Source organism: Pelophylax lessonae (assembly GCF_965119305.1).
Source record: "Pelophylax lessonae genome assembly, chromosome: 5".
Classification (NCBI taxonomy): Eukaryota; Metazoa; Chordata; class Amphibia; order Anura; family Ranidae; genus Pelophylax; species Pelophylax lessonae.
The window spans coordinates 166,234,356-166,253,709 of record NC_138772.1 but is presented as its reverse complement, the minus strand read 5'-3'; the positions used below and the strand labels follow the sequence as shown (position 1 = coordinate 166,253,709).

The 19,354-nt window shown below is 42.7% G+C and overlaps 1 protein-coding gene across 1 annotated transcript in view; it reads left to right on the top strand.

The window, feature by feature from the left end:
* The window catches only part of TCAIM (T cell activation inhibitor, mitochondrial), a 65,485-nt gene extending 46,387 nt beyond the window's left edge, over positions 1-19,098 (top strand). Inside the window, exons 9-11 of the mRNA XM_082259107.1 lie at positions 14,204-14,436; positions 16,509-16,640; positions 18,538-19,098. Of these exons, the coding sequence (XP_082115233.1) occupies positions 14,204-14,436; positions 16,509-16,640; positions 18,538-18,769 (597 nt within the window). The 3' untranslated portion in view covers positions 18,770-19,098. The remainder of the gene's footprint in view (positions 1-14,203; positions 14,437-16,508; positions 16,641-18,537) is intronic.
* Positions 19,099-19,354: the final 256 nt, after the last annotated feature.

Sequence of the window (19,354 nt, the reverse complement as noted above, 5' to 3'; positions counted from 1 at the left end):
TTTGAGTACGTCTTGGGCTTACCGTCATCAGGCTTCTGTGGCCCAGGTGTGTAAGGCGGCGACTTGGTCGTCCGTTCACACCTTCTCAAAGTTCTATAAGGTGGATGTTCAGGCATCGGCTGATGCCTCCTTTGGCCGTAAAGTTCTCAGTGCCGCAGTTTCTTAGGGACCCTTGTTTTTGTGGGCCCTTGGTTATTGGGGTGTTTTACCCCTGGGTTACTTGTTTTCCTGGGTTGTTGCTCCTGTTGAGCACGCTTTCCTGTTGCCCAGTTGGTTCTCTTACTGTGGTAAGGTTCCTTTCTCTGATGTGGGTACTGCGTTGCCTTTCTACGGTTGCGTCTCCCACCCCTCATGTCTACACTGCTTTGGGACATCCCATTGGTGAGGACTTGGAAGGGGGTGGCGACTGTCGGAGGACGTAAGAGAAAACGGAATTTTTGTAAAATCTTACCGTAAAATTCCTTTCTCTGAGTCCTCCCACAGTTGCCGCCTCCCGCCCCTCTTTTGGGGTTTTTGTGTACTCTTACTGCTATGCTACCAAACTGAGTTGGGAATGCTGGTGCAGGGAGGTATTGACTGAGGGGATAGCCCCTAGGGGTGTGTCTATGCTAAAAGCTTTTGTATTAACAATTCTTGTTGCCTAGCTACTCCTACGGAGCAAAGGTCAATACCCATTGGTGAGGACTTGGAAGGGGGCGGCGACTGTCGGAGGACTCAGAGAAAGGAATTTTATGGTAAGATTTTACAAAAATTCCATTTTTTTTTTTCTTTTAGAAAAAAAGTCATACATTCTTACTCTGTGCAATGGTTTTGCGCAGAGCAGCCCCAATCCTCCCCTTCTGGGGTCCCGTACCGATGCTCGACAGCAGAGGAAGTCAATGGTTCCTGCTGCTGCCTCTCTGTCCTTTGAGGGAAGAGAGAGAGCAGAGAAAGCCACAGCTCTAGGGCACAACACTAAATTGAGATTGGACTCAAGTAAGTAAAATGGGGGGCTGGAGGCAATTCCAACAACAGAAGGTTTTTTTTTTTTACCCTAATGCAGAGAATGTTTTAGGTGAAACCATTTACCTTTAGAACCCCTTTAAAACATCCTTACATGAACAAACCTTTTTTATCCTCCTTGCGGAAAACATACACTATTCTTGTATACAGATGCTCAAATGTGTTGCATCACTTGTAATCTTAGGGTAATGTGTGGACCACCTTCCAAAAGCCAAAAGGCCCTGGTGTTGAATTTAAGCTGCTTTTCAAACATAAGCCTGCCATAAACTCAAAAAGCAACTAGGAGAATAAAAAATGGATGTGAAGGAAAGGGAAGTGTACGTACCAGTGGCGGCTGGCGCATATGGGGCGCAGGGGTGCCGCCCCCCTTTTCATGCGTCTGGCCCCCTAATCTACATGCTGGGCGCTGGACGCATGGAGTTCAATGGGCCTTTTTTTTTTTTCTAACCATGTGACTAGAGCCAGAGGCTCTCACAGGCTAAAAAAAAGGGTGGGCTCGGGGCGCAGTGAGCGCACCCAGTTGTGTGACAATAGCGAATGAAAATTCGCTATTGTCACACGGATCCTCCTCCTGACCAATCAGGAAGCGGGTCTTGAGACCCGTTTACCGATTGGCCAAAAAAGAGAAGCATGGAGGAGGAAACTCAGAAGACAGGGGGAAGAAGCCGAAGCCGCCACCGCCTGCTGCTGCAGATATCCAGGCAGGGTGAGTGAGCGGGTTGTCCTGTCCTGTCTCGCTGTGGTCCGGAGGGGGGGGGTATGGTGTGCGGCCTGGGGGGGGTATGATGAGGTCGGTCTGCCTCCCCCCGGCCCATAGAGCACCAGCCGCCACTGGTACGTACTGTGTATTCTGTATAGATTGTAATGCTTTTGGCCCTCTGAGTCTAGTGTAGTCACTCTTTGGGATACAATGAACTCTATAGCATCTATATTTGGTAATGAAGGTCTTGTGATCCTTGGGTACTCCGTTAATAAAGACATACAAAAGCATATAAAAAATTCTAAGTCTTTAATTTACACAATGTCCTTTATTGCTTGCCTACCCAGCCTTTACTATCCTTGATTTGATGCTGCATTTCTTCTGTGTGTTCTGATTTAGTCACCAAATAATCCTAATGACCTGGCCTTCCTGACCAGGATGAAAGAGAAACTGCATTAAGTAGCTCTAGAGCAAGAAAAGCTAGCATGCTAGATGCCGGATGCTTGCAATGTGCTGCTGAAATGTTTTAGTGTTTGATTTATAACCATATTGTTGAAAAAGGTTTAGTTTTATGGCATACAGGAGACTTTAGTAATAATGTTCTGTCTGTGCTTCTCTTCAAAGAATGCTCAATATGTTTTCAATTCCCTAGGGTCTAGGTAAAATAATCTGTTTTGTCCATGAGGATATTTATCAAATAAATCGATGTCTTTGTTTTTGTTGGTTTATTCAGATGGTTTTTAACATATAGAGAGGAAACGTATCAACTCTGCTACACAGCAAAGCAATGCAAAACAGGATGAATGAGCCAGACCAAGTGCTAGATGTACTAAAGGTTGATTTATACATTCTTCCTTTTGCTCCTCAAAAAAAGCACTGCACTACTAAAACATGCACACAGTGGTTGGGGTCAAGTTTTAGAAGCAAAGAACTATGGCAAGTGCAATGATAAATATGTCCTAGATATGTAGCACTGTCCCCGTAGGGCTTGCTGTTTGATGACTTCTTGGGTCTCCCTCTGATTACCTGCAGACAGTCACTAGGGGATTCTTCACACATCCATCCTTACTCCCGGTTGCTCATTACTCATTAAAAAGTCCAGGGGATTTGGTTTTATATTTATTGTAGAACTTGGATGGGAGAAGGGAATAGTGGGATACTCCAACTTGAGCTATTCACAGTAGATAAGGACAACTCTCCCTTGGCCTCACCAGGTTATTTGTGGAAGCAGACACACTGCTTTGATCATACTGCCACTTGTATGGAAGAATTAAGTCCTCTTGCTCTCTATAGCAATATACTTGATGCAACTACATTATCTTCAGGACACTCTCTAGTATCCCCTTGACTGACACCTATCCACTGAATCTTCTAGCAGAAGGGGTGGCCCTCCCAGGACAGGCCCCACAACACAGATCTGTACTCACTGTAGGCAGAATCAGATCTTTTCCAGTGTCTCCCTTCCAGTCAGCTCTGCAGGACATCTGAGTTCAGCTCCTCTCTGACTCTCAGTCCCTCAGGTTGACCACCTGAGGCCACTTGGCAGCATATACAGAGGAGAGGCAGCCGCCCCCTTCCTTTCAGGACCCTTTCACTTTGGCTGGTTTGGCAATGAGGCCGGTACTCACCATTGCCTAGTGTCGCAAACTCTGACCGAGTGGGCTAAGCTCCTACACCGTGACCTAGAGGGGGAATAGCTCACCCTGCCTTTGCAGAGCTGGCAGACCAGCTGGTCCAGGGGCTGCAGTTTATTGGTGATGCCTTATTGGATGTGGCTACCCTGATGGCTCGCCTCTCTGTTTTGGCAGTGGTCCTTCATCGTGTTATTTGGCTCAAGTGCTGGTCTGCGGATCAGACTTCAAAAAAGGCCTTGACTGATCTTCCTTTTCAAGGAGATGGCCTGTTTGGAGCTACCCTGGATGACATCATTAAAGATCTCACAGGGGGAAAAGTACTTTTCTTCCGCGGGCTACTAAGGGCAAGGAACCTCGTCATAGACGTGGGTCTTCCTTCTCAGCTCATAAGAAGTTTTTTTCATTGCTCAGGGTCGACTGACAAGGGCTCAAACCCTTTCAGGGCCTCTTCTGGTGGATTCAAACGAACCTAGTCTGGAAAGCCAAGATCGGGCTTCTCCAGACCCGGGTAGAAGGCTGCTTCTGCATGAAGGTGTGCCCTCACCCGTATCGGGGGTGGGGGGACGTCTTTGCTGGTGTCCAGACCCGTGGACTTTCCGGGTGTAAGACAAGTGGGTCCACCATGTCATTTGTTCTGGCTACAAGATCGAGGTTCGACCTTGTCCCCGGCAAGGTTTTTTCCCTTCAACTTGCGCTTGTCCCCAGACCGCTTACAGGGCCTGTTTGGGTAGTACAAGACCTGTTCCTTCAAGGAGTGATTGTCCCTGTTCCGACCTCAGAACGATTTTAGGGTTTTTACTCAAACCTGTTCCCAGGAAGGAAGGCAAAGTACGTCCAATCTTGGACCTCAAGGTGATAAACTGCTTTGTGCGGGTACAGAAGTTCAGAATGGAGTCCATTCTAATGGTTTTGGCATCCCTGCGTCACGGATTTCCTCGCCTCTATTGATATTAAGAATGCCTACCTTCACATTCCAATATGTGCCAGTCACCAGCGTTTTCTCGGCTTTGCTGTGGGAGAGGAGCATTATCAGTTTGTGGCATTCCCCTTGGTCTCGGCATCTGCTCCTCTGGTCTTCACAAAAGTGTTAGCCCCGGTGCTAGCTTTACTACGCCAATGGGGACGTTGGGCTACTTGGATGATCTCTTTCTGCGAGCAGAGTCTCCCTCTGCTCTGGTGGAGAACATGGAGATCACAATACGAACACTGCAGGAGTTCGGCTAGATTCTGAATTTTCAGAAGTCTGCTCTAGTTCGGTCTACAAAGCTGTACTATCTGGGCCTGACTCTGGACTCGGCCTTAGCCAGAGTGCTCCTCCCTCTGGACAAACTCCAGAAATTGCAGGCTGCAATTCGCCTGCTGCTGTCCAACAAATGGTAATCCCTCCGGACTTGCATGCGGGTGCTGGGCCTGATGGTGTCTTCAAGGCGGTTCTGTTTGCACAGTTCCTTATGAGGTCCCTGCAAAGGAAAATTCTGACCAAATGGGACAAGACTCTGCAGTCTCTGGACAATCAGATCTGGCTGAATCGGGGCACAAAGGAGTCCCTGATTTGGTGGCTTCGTTCTCTGCGCTTCGGCTGGGAAATTCCTTCCTTCCCCTTGTATTGGAAAGTGGTCACCATGGATGCTAGCCTGTCCAGCTGGGGAGGCATCCTCGGCAAGCATTCTGCTTAGGGGATCTGGACACTGGAGACTATGTCTGGATCATTGGACGGATTGTTTTCATGGTTGTCCAGTGCAAACGTAATCGGACAATGCTACGGCCATTGCTTATGTCAATCACCAATTGGGCACAAGAAGTGTCCTGGTGGCTCTGGAGGTATCCAGCATTCTAAGGTGGGCAGAACAGTTCGTTCCAGCCTTCTCCGCCATACACATTCCTGGGGGGGGGGATTGGCACCCAGATTGCCTCTGTCGGCATGCGTTGGACCACGAGGAGTGGTCCCTTCATCCAGAGGTATTTCATCAGCTGTGTCTGCAGTGTGGCACCCCCGAGGTGGATCTGTTGGCGCCTTCATCCCCCTGATGAAGACACGTGGTCCCTTGTGTCGTCACGCGTAGGGGAGGGGCAAGGACGGACGGAACACTACACTACATTCAGTGAGGCTGTCGGCTGCTGGCTGAGTGATTAGAGCGGCGTCTTCTCACCACACCACCACGATTGATCCCCGAAGGGGAAACTGTTTTAAAACGGCTACAGATTGGTGCACTCAAGCACCTTTTTAAATGTGAGTGCATATTATTCCCTTAATAAATTCATTAGTTTTAAAAGGATGTCAGCACTATCTTGAGTTTTCTTTCTTGTATGGCATACATCTGATGACTTATGTAAGAGCTGCTTTATGGGAAAGGATCCTTCCTGGGTGTACCGACCAGACCCTACTAAAACGCAATCTGACTATAGCTTAATCGCATAGTCTCATATCTTAAGGTGAGCGCCCACTCACAAGGGGGTACACAGTTTGCTGTGATACTCTGGCACTTGGTCACCTTGGAAGCACTGGTCACTTTATGTGACCTTTTCATCAGCACTACTTAGCACTAGCGGCACTTTTTGGAAGAAGCTATTCCCACTCAAGTTCGCACTGGTTCAATAGGATTATTTTGCACGATATGGACTTCACATATGTTTTCTATTAGAGACTCTGATTTTTCCACATTTATTTATGTAGCACTTTTGGCACTTTCATAGAGGTCAATTACCATACCGACATTTCTGTCGACATTGCATGAGTGGATATTTCTACACATGAGCATTTCTTCACATTGGGCACTTTATAGTATTTATTTATATTGAGACTGTTTTGATGGACCTGCTATGCTTATATTAGGATATTATTTATTATTATATATACTTTTTACGTATTGAAGGTTATGTATTGTTTTAAGATCATATATACTGCTCACTATATATTTTTGCGCAACATTTTTGGTATTTTTACGGTAAGTCAAAATCCCATTTTTCTTTCTCATACTGTACAAGACATAGGCAGAGTCATCAGCAACAGGGAAGTCTGAAAGCTATACAAATTGAAGAGTGGGCAACTCAAAAAGAAAAACAGGCCCCCACAACCAAAGTTGAAGAACCCTAGCTCTAACCACAGCCAGTAGCACCTTGCAACTGAAGAATCAGTATAGCCCTGAGCATCCACCTGGCAAGCTTGCAAATGTGTGAACAGAGGACCAAGTGGCAGCCTAGCAATTTTGTAAAACAGATGTCTGATGCTGAAAAGCCCAAGAGGCACCTACAGAGGTGGTGGAGAGTGCCTTAAAAAGAAAGGGAAGTACCCTAATCCTCAGTGAATAGGTCTGAACAATAAGTTGCTTAATTCACCTGACACCAGTGAAATGAGAAGCAGGAACACCCCCTGTGAGAACCTGCAGAAGAATAAGAGGCAAGATTGCCAAAAAAAAGCTATAGAAACAGGGTAAACCTTTAAACCATGAATCATGTCCCAACTGGTGGGGAGAAATTTCCTTTGGATGTTTCAGAGCAGGACAGAAAAAAACAAAGAGAAGTAACCTGGCTTCATGCTTATACAGTGTGTGAAACGCATTTTCCGCATCACGTTAAAATTGCCCTATCCTTGCAATCTGCTTCGGGTGTTCATCCCTATAACAATGCACCGACTGTCACGCTCCTTAAATCTTTGTGGACATACTGTATGTTTAATCAACACCTGGGCATCCAAGGCTTCCTTTCCAATACTCCGATCTGGCGTAACTCTCAATATAAACCCAACCAAAGGGAGCAGGTAGAGCTGGAATTTCTATCACTGTTGGGTAATGCGGGAAGCTGAGACCAGTCATCATATTAGGGGACTGCAATTATCAAGACATTGACTGGGAAGAGGGGACTGCACACTCACTAAAGGCCCGTCTCTTCATGAAAACCTTAAAGGACAACTACATGTCTCAGTTGGTGGATTCTCCTACTAGAAAGAATGCATTGCTGGATCTATTAATTACAAATGACCCAGATCTAATCTCAGATGTAGGAGTCCGGAACAACTTGGGTTCTAGCGATCACAGGATGATCACATTTAGCGTAAATCACAATATAGCAAGGCAAGAGGGGAACATAAGAACCCTAAACTTCAGAAGGGCAAAATTACCCAAACTGTGCTCAATGATAGAGAAAATAAACTGGGACCAAATCCTAGGAACACTGACCACGGAGGAAAAAAGGGAATGCTTTAGGAACATAATAAACAAAAGCATTGCACGGTGCATTCCTATGGAAAATAAATTTAGAAGAGCTAAAGCCAAACCGGGCTGGCTAAACCGTAAGGTAACAAAACTTATTAGGGGGAAAAAAAATGGTCTTCGAAAAATATAAATCGGAGGGCACATGATCGGCTTTCCAGCAATACAAGGAATCAAATAAGAAATGTAAATACTAAATCAAAATGGCTAAAATCAACTTCGAGAGACAAATAGCAGAGGAAAGTAAAAAGAACCCTTAGAAATTCTTTAAATATATCAACAGCAAAAAAACTAGGTCAGAGCATGTTGCACACATAATTAACAATGATGGGAGGATGGTTACAGAGGACACAGAGAAGGCAACCGTGCTTAATGCTTTCTTCACCTCAGTCTTTACACAGGAAAAGGAGGGGTATACTGACCATGACTGTATGGTTAGCCGGACATCACTGGACTCTATGGCTAACAGAGGGTAAAATCAGGGAAAGGCTGGATAAAATTAACACACATAAATCACCAGGCCTGGATGGTGTGCATCCGAGAGTACTCAAAGAACTAAGTAAGGTTATATCTTGACCACTGTTCCTGATCTTTGCAGATAGTATTTTGACAGGAACTGTACCAGGTGACTAGAGGAAAGCTAACGTGCTACCAATATTCAAAAAAGGGCAGAGGCATATCCTGGGAAATGATAGGCCGGTCAGCCTGACGTCAATAGTATGTAAACTTCTGGAAGGGATGATAAGGGACTATATCCAAGAATTTGCTAAAGAGAACCACAACATCAGCAGTAATCAGCACGGGTTTACAAAAGGGCGTTCTTGTCAAACCAATCTGTTAACATTCTACAAGGAGGTGAGATGTGAGCTAGATAGGGGGGAGACCTGTGGATATGGTGTACCTGGATTTTGCTAAGGCATTTGATACAGTTCCCCACAAACGCTTAATTTACAAACTAAGGTCTGCAGGCATCGACCACAAGGTTTGCTCTTGGATACGAAACTGGTTAAAGAGGCGTGTCCAAAGGGTGGTAATAACGCGTACCCCTGGTCTGGGGTGGTAAGTGGGGTCCCCCAAGGCTCACTCCTGGGGCCGATTTTGTTCAATTAATTCATAAATAACATTGAGGAAGGGATCACTAGCTCAATCTCAGTTTTTGCTGATTACACAAAATTAAGTAGGGCAATAACTTAACATCATGAGGCTGAACTCTTACAGAATGACCTGAACAAAATAACAGAGTGGCCAACTACATGGCAAATGAGGTTTAATGTGAAGAAGTGTAAGGTATTCCACTTGGGAACTAAAAACATAAACGCACAATATGCTTTAGGGGGGGAACCTCTGGGAGAATCAAAAATGGAGAAAGATCTGGGAGTCTTAGTAGAAGATAGACTAAGCACTAGCATGCAATGTCAAGTTGCAGCTGGCAAGCTGGCCGAATATTAGCATGAAGGGGATGTATTCCAGAAATTAATAAAACTATAATCCTACCACTTTATAAAACACTGGTTTGACCACATCTGGAGTATTCTGTCCAGTTCTGGTCGCCAGTCCTCAGAAGGGATGTGTTGGAGCTGGAGAGAGTCCAGAGAAGGGCAACTAAACTAATTAGGGGATTGGAGGACCTTAATTATGAAGAGCGCTTACAAGCGCTTGATTTATTCTCCCTGGAAAAGAGACGCCTGAGAGGGGACATGATAGCGATTTACAAATACCTCAATGGTGATCTCAGCATAGAAAAAAAGCTTTTCAGTCGCAACGAATGCAAGAGGACACGAGGCCATACAATGCGATTAGAGGAGAAGTGATTTAACCTCAGGCTACGCAGGGTTTTTTTTTTTTTTTTTTTTTTTTACGTCCACACAGGTTGAACTGGATGGACTATCATCCTTATTCAACCTCAGCTACTATGTAACTATGTATAAAGAGTTACTTAAGTTGGAAGGGTTTGGGACATGGGAGAAGGATCGGGTATATGTCTCAGTTGTATATAGGTGATATACTCAAATCCTTTATGGATCTACAAATGGAATTTGCTCTTCCTAAGAGCCAATTCTATAGATACTTGCAGCTGAGACATGCTCTTAACTCTCAATCTTGCTTATCTAGTCTCAAGTTGACAGTACATCCCATTGTGAGTGATGCTTTATTGACAACTCACAAGAGGGGTATGATTTCAAGGGTCTACTTAATTATACTTCATTCCATACAGCAAGCATCTGCATTACCTTGCAGCGGGGGCTGGGAAAAAGATGTGAGTGACATTGATGGAGACACCTGGGAATTATGCCTGTCACCTGCACCTCTAGTCTGTTTCACCATCGCAGAAGCTTTCACATCTTTTTTTTTTTACTGCACAGGGCTTCTAGAATGCCAATCCAGTTGCGTAAGTGGGGGGTGTAGAGATACTCCGTTTGTCCAAAATGCGTATGGAACATGGGGAACTCCTTCATTTAATATGGAGATGTCCCAAGATCATTCGCTACTGGACAGAGATAAGTACCATATCGCAGGTATTTCTAGCTTTATAGAGACCCCATTATTTGTCTTTTGAGAGCTCTGGAAGTAGAAACTTTAACTCCAAATGCTCTTGTGGGGGTATTGCGTTTACTTTATGTTGCTCGTAAACGAATTACTCGATATTGGATTTCCCCTCAAGTTCCAACCAGAAAACAATGGGTAAAACAAGTAAACACTTTGCTTATTCATGAATGGTTAACATACCAACACCGAAATGTATCTAAAAAATCTACTCTCTATGGCAACCCTCGCTAGATGTCCCAGGCCTAGCGTAGGTCTGCATATACTGTACATCCTTGATGATCAGATGTTGTTTTGCACGTAATATACTAAATGTAGTAGTACAGACCATTGCTTTAATTATGATGTACATGCTGTAACATGTAAAAGTAACTTTTCTTATAATCCTTCTTTTTTTTTTTTTTTTTTTATCAAAAAAAAAACTTGGATTTAGAGGCCAAACCCTGGCAAAATAACTCTTTCAAGACTTATCAGAGTAATACACAAACACAAAGAACGCAGTTTTCAGTATTTCAGTTATGGGTGGAAATAGGTCATCCGTGACCTAGCCAAGATCTCCATAGGATACTCTGTAACTGTATACTAGTGAGACCTTTCAAATAAGAGGTTGGTAATCACAGGTCCTCTGCAGAGCAAGAAGTTTATACGGCTGTAATTGGCTTTACACGCCAGCCCTGCATCCCATATCCGGCTGAGTCCAGGTATGGTCCCAATGACGTGCCTAGGGTACCGATCTGGAAACTGTGACATTAGTCTGTGTGGCTGGTGCACAGTTGGTCCTGGAAGAAAGAAACCACTCTGATACTTCAAGAAGAAACCAGTAATCTCCCTCAGAGACATTCATTACCTAAGGACAAAAGCAAAAACGTAAAACGAGGATAGCTGGGAGTAGGTACTCTGATTTGACAATTACCTGAAAGTGGAACGCAACTGTATCTGAGCACCACAAACTGAAAACACTAATTATTTTTTAATATCATGTTATAAAATTGTTATTAAACAGGATTTATATAGCGCCAACAGTTTGCGTAGAGCTTTACAATACAATTTAATACAGGAGGAATCAGAGGGTCCTGCTCTTGGAGCTTACAATCTAGGAAGGAAGGTCAAGTGATGCAAAAGGTAATAGCTGTGGGGAATGAGCTAACGGAGAAAATTAAAAGTACAGTTGTTGGGTGGGGGGCAGAATAGGCTTATCTAAAGAGAGGGGTTTTCAGGGATCGTGTAAAATCAAACCGAGTAGGAGAAAGTCAGACATATTAGGGTAGGGAGTTCCATGTGATGGAAGAGGCTCGGGGAAAGTCCTGGAGGCAAGCATGGGAGGAAGTGACAAGGGAGCTAGAGAGTAGTAGGTCTTGGGAGGAATGAAGAGAGCGATTAGGTTGGTATTTTGAGACTAGGTAATGATGTAGCTGGGAGCCGAGTTGTGGATGGCTTTGTAAATTGTTAGTATTTTTAATTTAATTTGTTGGGTGAGCGAAAGCCAGTGGGGGGAAATTCACAGAGAGGAGTAGCAGACACTGAACAAAAAAGACAAAGATTCCTGCGAGCAACCTCTCTGCTATAGATCTTTAAAATGCCGCAGACACTTCACTTCTCATAAAAAGTGCAATTAATAATTTATATAAATATAAAATTAGTTTTGCGCAAGATAAAAATCTATTTATATGAATAAAAAACGGTGATATGGTGTATAAATAAATACGTGCAGCCCTCTTGCTACGGATCCCAGCTTAGTTTGCTTAAAAAATCCGTCACTTAGAGGTAAAGTGTTTGTGCTTTTTATAATCCTAAAAAATGTGCTAGTAGTGCTATATAAAAGAAAGAGGATTGCTATGTGCTGGGCTACTCAGGGGGATCTCAATGAGGAAGACACGTGGTCCCTTGTGTCGTCACGCGTAGGGGAGGGGCAAGGACGGACGGAGCGCTTCGCTGATCCTAATGCGAGACTGTCAGGCTGTCAGCTACATCCACTGCAGGGGATAAGGGCGCAGCTGCGGCGTTTCCCACTATACCACAACGGTACACAGACACTGAACAGTTTGTAAGATGGATGAGCCTGGCAGCATTTTTCATGATGGACTGAAGGTATGTAAAGGTAATCAAGGTGAGAGATGACCAGGGAGTGAATTGGAAGCTTTGTGGTGTCATTGGTTAGAAAGGGCGTATCTTGGAGATGTTGCATATGTTGAGGCGGCAAGATTTGGACAGTGATTAGGTGTGGGGCGGAAAGGATAGTTCAGAGTCCAGGATTACACCTAGAACCTTTGGCATGCGGGAAATGGGTTGATGGTGCCATCGATCTTGACAGAGAAAACAGGGTAATATTTAAAACAAACTCCTCCATTCATCCATGTCTCCATGCTTTGCTTTGTTGAGGGATCATTTTGAAATATACCCCCTTAGCATTTCTAGCCACTGCCATCTTGAATAAGGGCAGATGATTCATGTAGCATTTTCTTCATTGAATCCACATGCCCTTAGTTTAGGCATGCAGGGAGGAGGATGTGCTTAGCTCAGAAAGCCCCTCTTCCCAGATGAAAAAAAAATGCTATTGAAGACTCATGGAATGTATGACGTAATTTTGGCCTACGCCAGACACCAGGAAGTAAATGAAGAAAAAAAAAAAAAAAAGTTTAAAACCAGTAAATATAATACACATTCCTGTCTATTGATGCTAGCAGCATAAGGAATAAAAATGGTTATTGTTGATTAGAAGAATTTAATTCTGCTTGAAGGTAGCTGCATATAACCCAGTCCATAACTATGCTTGTATCCTGTACTGTACTCCAAGAAATGGATTTTACCAGTAAGTCAAAAATCCTATATTTGCTTTCCTGTATCTACAGTCCATTTTGAAATGCATACGTTTCTTTAACCACTTGAGTCCCAGGTGACATTTTAAAATGGCACTGGGATAGCTGCTATTTGTACCAGTGCCATTTTTAAAGCGACATCAGGGCTCATTGATGGTCAGTGTTGTAGTGCTGCGCTGCCTCTTAATGATACAGTGTGATACCAAATGACATAAACAAGTTCATATCAAAAATATTTAAAAGGTATAATAATGATAAAATATTAATCTAAAGTGCTAGAAAATAAGTGATGGACAATAAATAAGTACTGTATTTTCTGGCGTATAAGACTACTTTTGAACCTCAAAAAAATCCCCCAAAAATGGGGGGTCGTCTTATATGCCGAGTATAATATCTCCAAGGTAACCTAAGTATAAGTACTCTGCCAATCCGAGCAGGCTTTGCATTCAATAATAGAATACATCGCTCAGTGTGATTGGTTCAGCGCGGTATGCTGTATGTAGCCGAAGCTACGGTACATACGGTATACCGGTACAGGATTCCCACACAGTTAGCGTCTTGAGATTACATCTACTGGTAATACTTATACTTAGGGTACCTTGGAGATATTATGAGAGATTACATGTATTACAGTACTTGGGGTACCTTGGAGATCTATGAGAAATCTGATGTTTTTCAATGGTGTTGCCTTGCTTAGGAAGGGTGGTAGTCTTATACGGCAAGTATAGCCCAAAACCTATGTTTTAACTTGAAAATTAGGGGGGTCGTCTTATACGCCCAGTCGTCTTATACGCTGGAAAATATGGTAATACACTCACCACATAGCCACAGCCAGGACAGCGCGGGAGATATATATACCTTTTAATCAGGGCTTATTGGCTACAGGTCCCAGTTTGTTTAAAAGTTGGAACCATCAACTGTCAGGGTCCATTCACACTGTTGTCAGTTATTAATTTTCAATAGCACCCTAATGCAGTAAAGAAACAACAGTACAACACACAGTAGTGCATTACATTGTAGTGCGCTGTGCTGTAAAATGATATGCATTTACATTTTTGTTTGGACTACTTGGTGCATTGGCAGCCCATCCATTTGAATCCAGCCTGTGTATCAGTGTTCATGTTAATGCCATCCATTTTCAGACACCGTAAGTTCTACATAGTCGTCAAGGTAAAAATGGAATTAACACATTTTTGGTGTTTTTGAAAACCTTTTTGCACACTTGTTGCCTATTCTCTCTGATTTGTACTTTGCGCAAAAAGTAACCTGTTGCATTTTTTTCTCCCTTTTATCAATAAGCTCTTTGAAAGTATACCCAGCTACTACCTTCTTCAAAGAAAGGTATTGCAGCTACAGGACCGAGTCAGCCATCTATTAGGAGGTATAGAACTTGTGCACATTGAAGAGATACAACCACTGCTATCCATGGAGGAATATTGCTCAGCCCTAGATGCCTTCTGTAACAAGCTGCTGAAAAGAAGAGTCCCTATCCATCCTCGCAGTCTACGAGGCCTGCAGATGATTTTGGAAAAGTAAGTGTTTTTCACTTTCTTAGGTGCGCATACAGATGCCATGACAGGGGGTTGACTCTCCCAAGAACATATTGAAGCACCATCTGGGCATTCCATGTATAAAACAGGAATAACAGAACACTACCTTGGGCAATAAAACCTGTCACATTATAAAATGATAGTGTTAAATGCAAAGTGGTCCAGGATGAATCCTTTTATATAAGAATAAGAACATGCACCTTACACAGATGTTAATCTTACACAATTATGTAGAGGAAACTATTGTTTTTTTTCTCATATAAGCTCCAGTGTAGGGGCAGACTGGGACTCTCAAACTGACCAACTTTCGGATGTTGTTTTTTTTTTTTTTTTTTTTACCCCAAATCAACTACAGTGCTAATCCAACATCATTGTCTTTATTTCTGATGTCACAATTTGACAAGTGACAAAATTTATACTTTGATTGTTTAACGACCATCTTGCAGATATATAGTGTAATCAATTTGATTTCTATGAGTAATTTAAATTCCCAGATGTATATCCCAGAACTCGTAGTCCAGAAGAGAGTAACTGACCCCCAAATAAATTATACTATTATGATTGTGCCCCGGGATATAGTTTAGGTTGTCACTTTAAGTTTTTCTGGGTCACTTACTAAAGAAGATGGCCACCCAAATGCCACAAATCCCAGCATTACCAATACATAAGTCCGTAACTGTCTTCCAAGTAAATTATACTATTTTTACAAAGTCTTAAAGCGGTTGTATCCTCACAACAAAAAAAAAACCTGCAGGACAAAGGCATAATGAGCTAGTATGCATTGCATACTAGCTCATTATGAAATACTTGCCTTAAAAACGAAGCCCCGACAGTCTCCCGGACAGCGCTGTGGGAGCTGTCATGTTCCCTTGGCGTCTCTTCCAGGTTCGGTGGTTCCGGTGTGAACAGGGAGTTACTGCCTACTACCATGTCACATTTCTCTCCCTTTCTGGACGCCTGGCCCACAGAGCCTACCAGCTCAGCAATGTGGTCACCAGCAGGTCCCAGTGCATTCTTATACTGTTTTTATTTTTTTTTTTTTTTTGGTTGCTGATCAGGGGGAGGTCAGCAAGTGGTCCAAAGTCAATCCTTTCTTGTGAATGTAACTGCCTAGCTATGCAGTCACAATGGAAGGAAAAGGATAGGTAAATTTCAAAACATTGCTGAAGTTGTTGTGCACAATGCTCATTGACCGCAGTGACTGTAGAAATGACAACCTTGTGCTAGGTACTTTTAATAATATTTTTGAGCCACATACTTAGTGAGGACCACCAGAAGATACTCTGCTGTTGTGACAACACAGTCAGTTTCACTCCTGCAGGTCCTGTGCAAAGGGTTAAAAATTCCCTTTTCAGCAGGTGGCAAAACAAGGTGATATATTGCATCATCCAACTGAAAAAAGGAAGAATTCTTAGTATTGCCTATAGCCGTTCCTCTCATGTATTCTACGGTGGCTCCTACCATAGATGTTTTTGGTTGGTTTGACCCACTTCTCATCCATTCAGTGTTTGGTGACCATGAAAAATATGGATGTGGTTGTAGGTAGCATTTGTGTGATTGCTCGCTATTAGGTCTAATTTTCAGACCTTTGTGACTTATTAAATATACTGCTGCTAGCTCACTGTAGAAATGTAAACCTAGAAACTGGGAGATTGAGCACCCTCTAATGGTGGGTATGGGAATGTATATATTAGCAGGTGCAGTTTTATCTGTTTCAATTAAAAGCGGTTACTGCTAGTGCTTGTTCACTTGGGCTTCAGCAGTGTGTACAATATGCTTTTACAAAGCATTTGCAAAGCTCTCAGCCTGCTCTGAACAGCTTTCATGAAGACTTTAATGCCCTCTTCAGCTCTTTCCTCGGAATGCATGCTGTCACTTTAAACAACATTGCTTTTAAAGCTTCATGGGAGCTGCCAAAGTTTGCATAAAGCTTTGTGAATACTGTCAGACCAGTGACTGGAGCAATTCTGCACTCCAATCTGTCCTCCATATATTTTTTCTTTCTGTCTTTGATGTATGCTGCTAATATACAGCATTATTTTCCCAAATTACAGCGATCGTTTTGTGCCACGGTTACATGAGATGGGACACTTCAGCATTCCATCTGTATGTGATCCTACATCCCTGCAATGGTTTCTTCTGACGCATGCACAGAAAGCCAGAGACAACTTGAAAAGGAAAGAGGAGTAAGTGTTCCCTATGAAGATTGATAGCTTAGATGTATTTGTCTTAGCAACTGAGAGTTTTTACAACTAAAGAGTTAATTACAATATATTACTAAGGTAAACCACTTTAAGACTGGAAGATTTCCTGCTTAATGACCAGGCCCTATTTTGCGGTTCGGCACTGCGTTACATTTAACGGACAATTGCGCGGTTGTGCGACACTGTACCTAAACTAAATTGACATCCTTTTTTTCCCAGAAATAGAGCTTTCTTTTGGTGGTATTTGATCACCTGTGAAATTTTTATTTTTTGCGCTATAAACAAAAAAAGAGCGACAATTTAAAAAAAAAAAAAAAAACAATATTTTTTCACATTCTGCTATATAACATTCTCAAAAAAAATTAAAAAATCAAAATTTTTAACATTTTAGACCAATTTGTTTTCTGCTACATATTTTTGGTAAAAAAAATCGCAATAAGCGTATTTTGATTGGTCTGCGCAAAAGTTATTGCGTTTACGAACTACGAGAAAGATTTATTTAATTTTCATTGTTTTTTTTTTTTTAACTGGTAATGGCGGCGATCTGCGATTTTTTTTTTCGGGACTGCGACATTGCGGCGGACAAATTGTACCTCTAACTGACATTTTTGACACTTTTGGGGGGACCAGTGACATTACTACAGTAATCAGTGCTAAAAATATGCACGGTTACTGTAATAATGCCATTGGCAGGGAAGGGGTTAATACTATTGGTGATCAAGGGGTTAAATGTAAGCCTAGGGGAGTGATTCTAACTGTGGGGGGTTTGGGCTTGTGAAATGATCATAGAGACATGCGATCCTATATAGCAGGCTCACATGTTCTCTGTGATCATCCCAGGGAGAAGGACACATGGCTGTTTTTTTTCATCAGCCGTCCGTCCTTCTCTGTCAGCAAGGAGAGATCGCCGGTGTCAGGCGGCAATCGGAGCCACCTGACACCCGCACAGGCTTCCCTGCTGACGATCGGGGGCGGGAGCGCGCCTCTGGTGGTGCGCACTCTCCCCCTTGTGGCCTCCCAGGCAGATGACGTTAATTAACGTGATTTTGCCTGGGAGAGCCACACTGCCGACGTAAATAGGCAGTGCGCCAACGGGAAGTGGTTAATCTCATAAACTATGCTAGAAAACAAAACCTAGATATTAATAGCTTACTGTATATAGTACAGGGGAATCTGATATGTTGCTATAGATCAGTGTTTCTCCGTTGCGGCACCCTTTAAAATTTTGCACAATCTCCAGGCACCCCATTCTAAAATGTAAAAAAAAAAACGAAACTAATAGTTTTACATATAGCAGCAATATCCATACACATGGGTTCATCCAACGTCAGAAGTGATTTATTCCTCCACTATTGCAAACTGGTACTGACTAGAATTCTAGCGTTTCTTTTCCCCCTTAGTTTCTCTTCTTCTACTTGCTAATGTGAGCCCGGTGATGATGGATAGGGGAAGAGGAGGAGTAAACAAGGATTCTATGCAAGCACCTGTCATTCTCCTTATCAACCAGTGATGTCATTGGTTGTCGGGATGCCAGTGGCTTGACCCGCATTGTGCCCAGGATTGTAATGCTGCAATGTAAAAACCTGTTTCTATTCATTGCAACTTTTAGGCATTTTACCAAGGCACCCCTGAAGAACCCAGGAGGCACCCTGGTTGAAAAAGGCTGCTATGGACAACACAGACAAAAATAGAGTTTAAAATAACACATGACCTTATTTAATTTAATTTCGATATTTGTCTTGATTGCCTTGTATTTGCTGATTTATATTCCAGGTGAAAATGTGCTTCCTTGTGTAATCTAGATCAATGTTTGTTTTTCCACTCTTCCATAATGTGATCTAGGTGTCTGAAATAAAAATATTTTTTTTTTTTTATGTAGGTTAAAAATTGTAGAACGGGAGCTGACCAAAGCTTGCAAGTACAGAGCATCTCTGAGCCGACTGTATAAGGAGCCCAGTGTATCCAGCAAACAAATGATTGACTGTTGTCGACGACTGATTGAGGAACCAATGCCTAGTCTGGATGGCATGCACCTCTGTGTCTCTCATTACTACTCCATTCTGCAAGATGGAGACTTGTGTATACCCTGGAACTGGAAAAGCAAATCATAGTACATTACCTTAGTAACAACAGCAATCACACATACATACATATAGATCTTTATTATCAAGACCCAACTACATATATTTTCTATGCATTTCTGCAATAGAGCAGTACAGACGTCCAGTAAGTGTTACTGGACTGCAAATACTGTATTAGTGAGAATTGCTGCATTACAACCTTAATGTACAAAACATAGAGAATGTTAGCCCTGATCTTTTGGAATTCTAATTGTTATCTATGATAACGGAGACAATGCTGGGCAGTACTGTGGAAGTTTATTTAGGAATTAATGGTTTGGGTGAAGAAATAACAGGCTAAGCAGATTGGGTTGTTTTTGTTTGTGACCCTGAATGTTCCACATTCAGAAAGGGGGGGATTCCTGCTCCTTACTGTATCAATCACAGTTCAAGTGATTTAGCAAAGATTTGGATGACTATGACCTAATTTGATAATAGGATTTCTTTGCATGAGGGAATGAACAAATTGGCTGCAGAAAGCTATGGGAAACCAAATAAGCAACACTGTTTTTGATCTATCCTATGCTATATTTGTCAAAGAGCCAGTAATACAGAAGTAGCTGATGTATTGAGCCA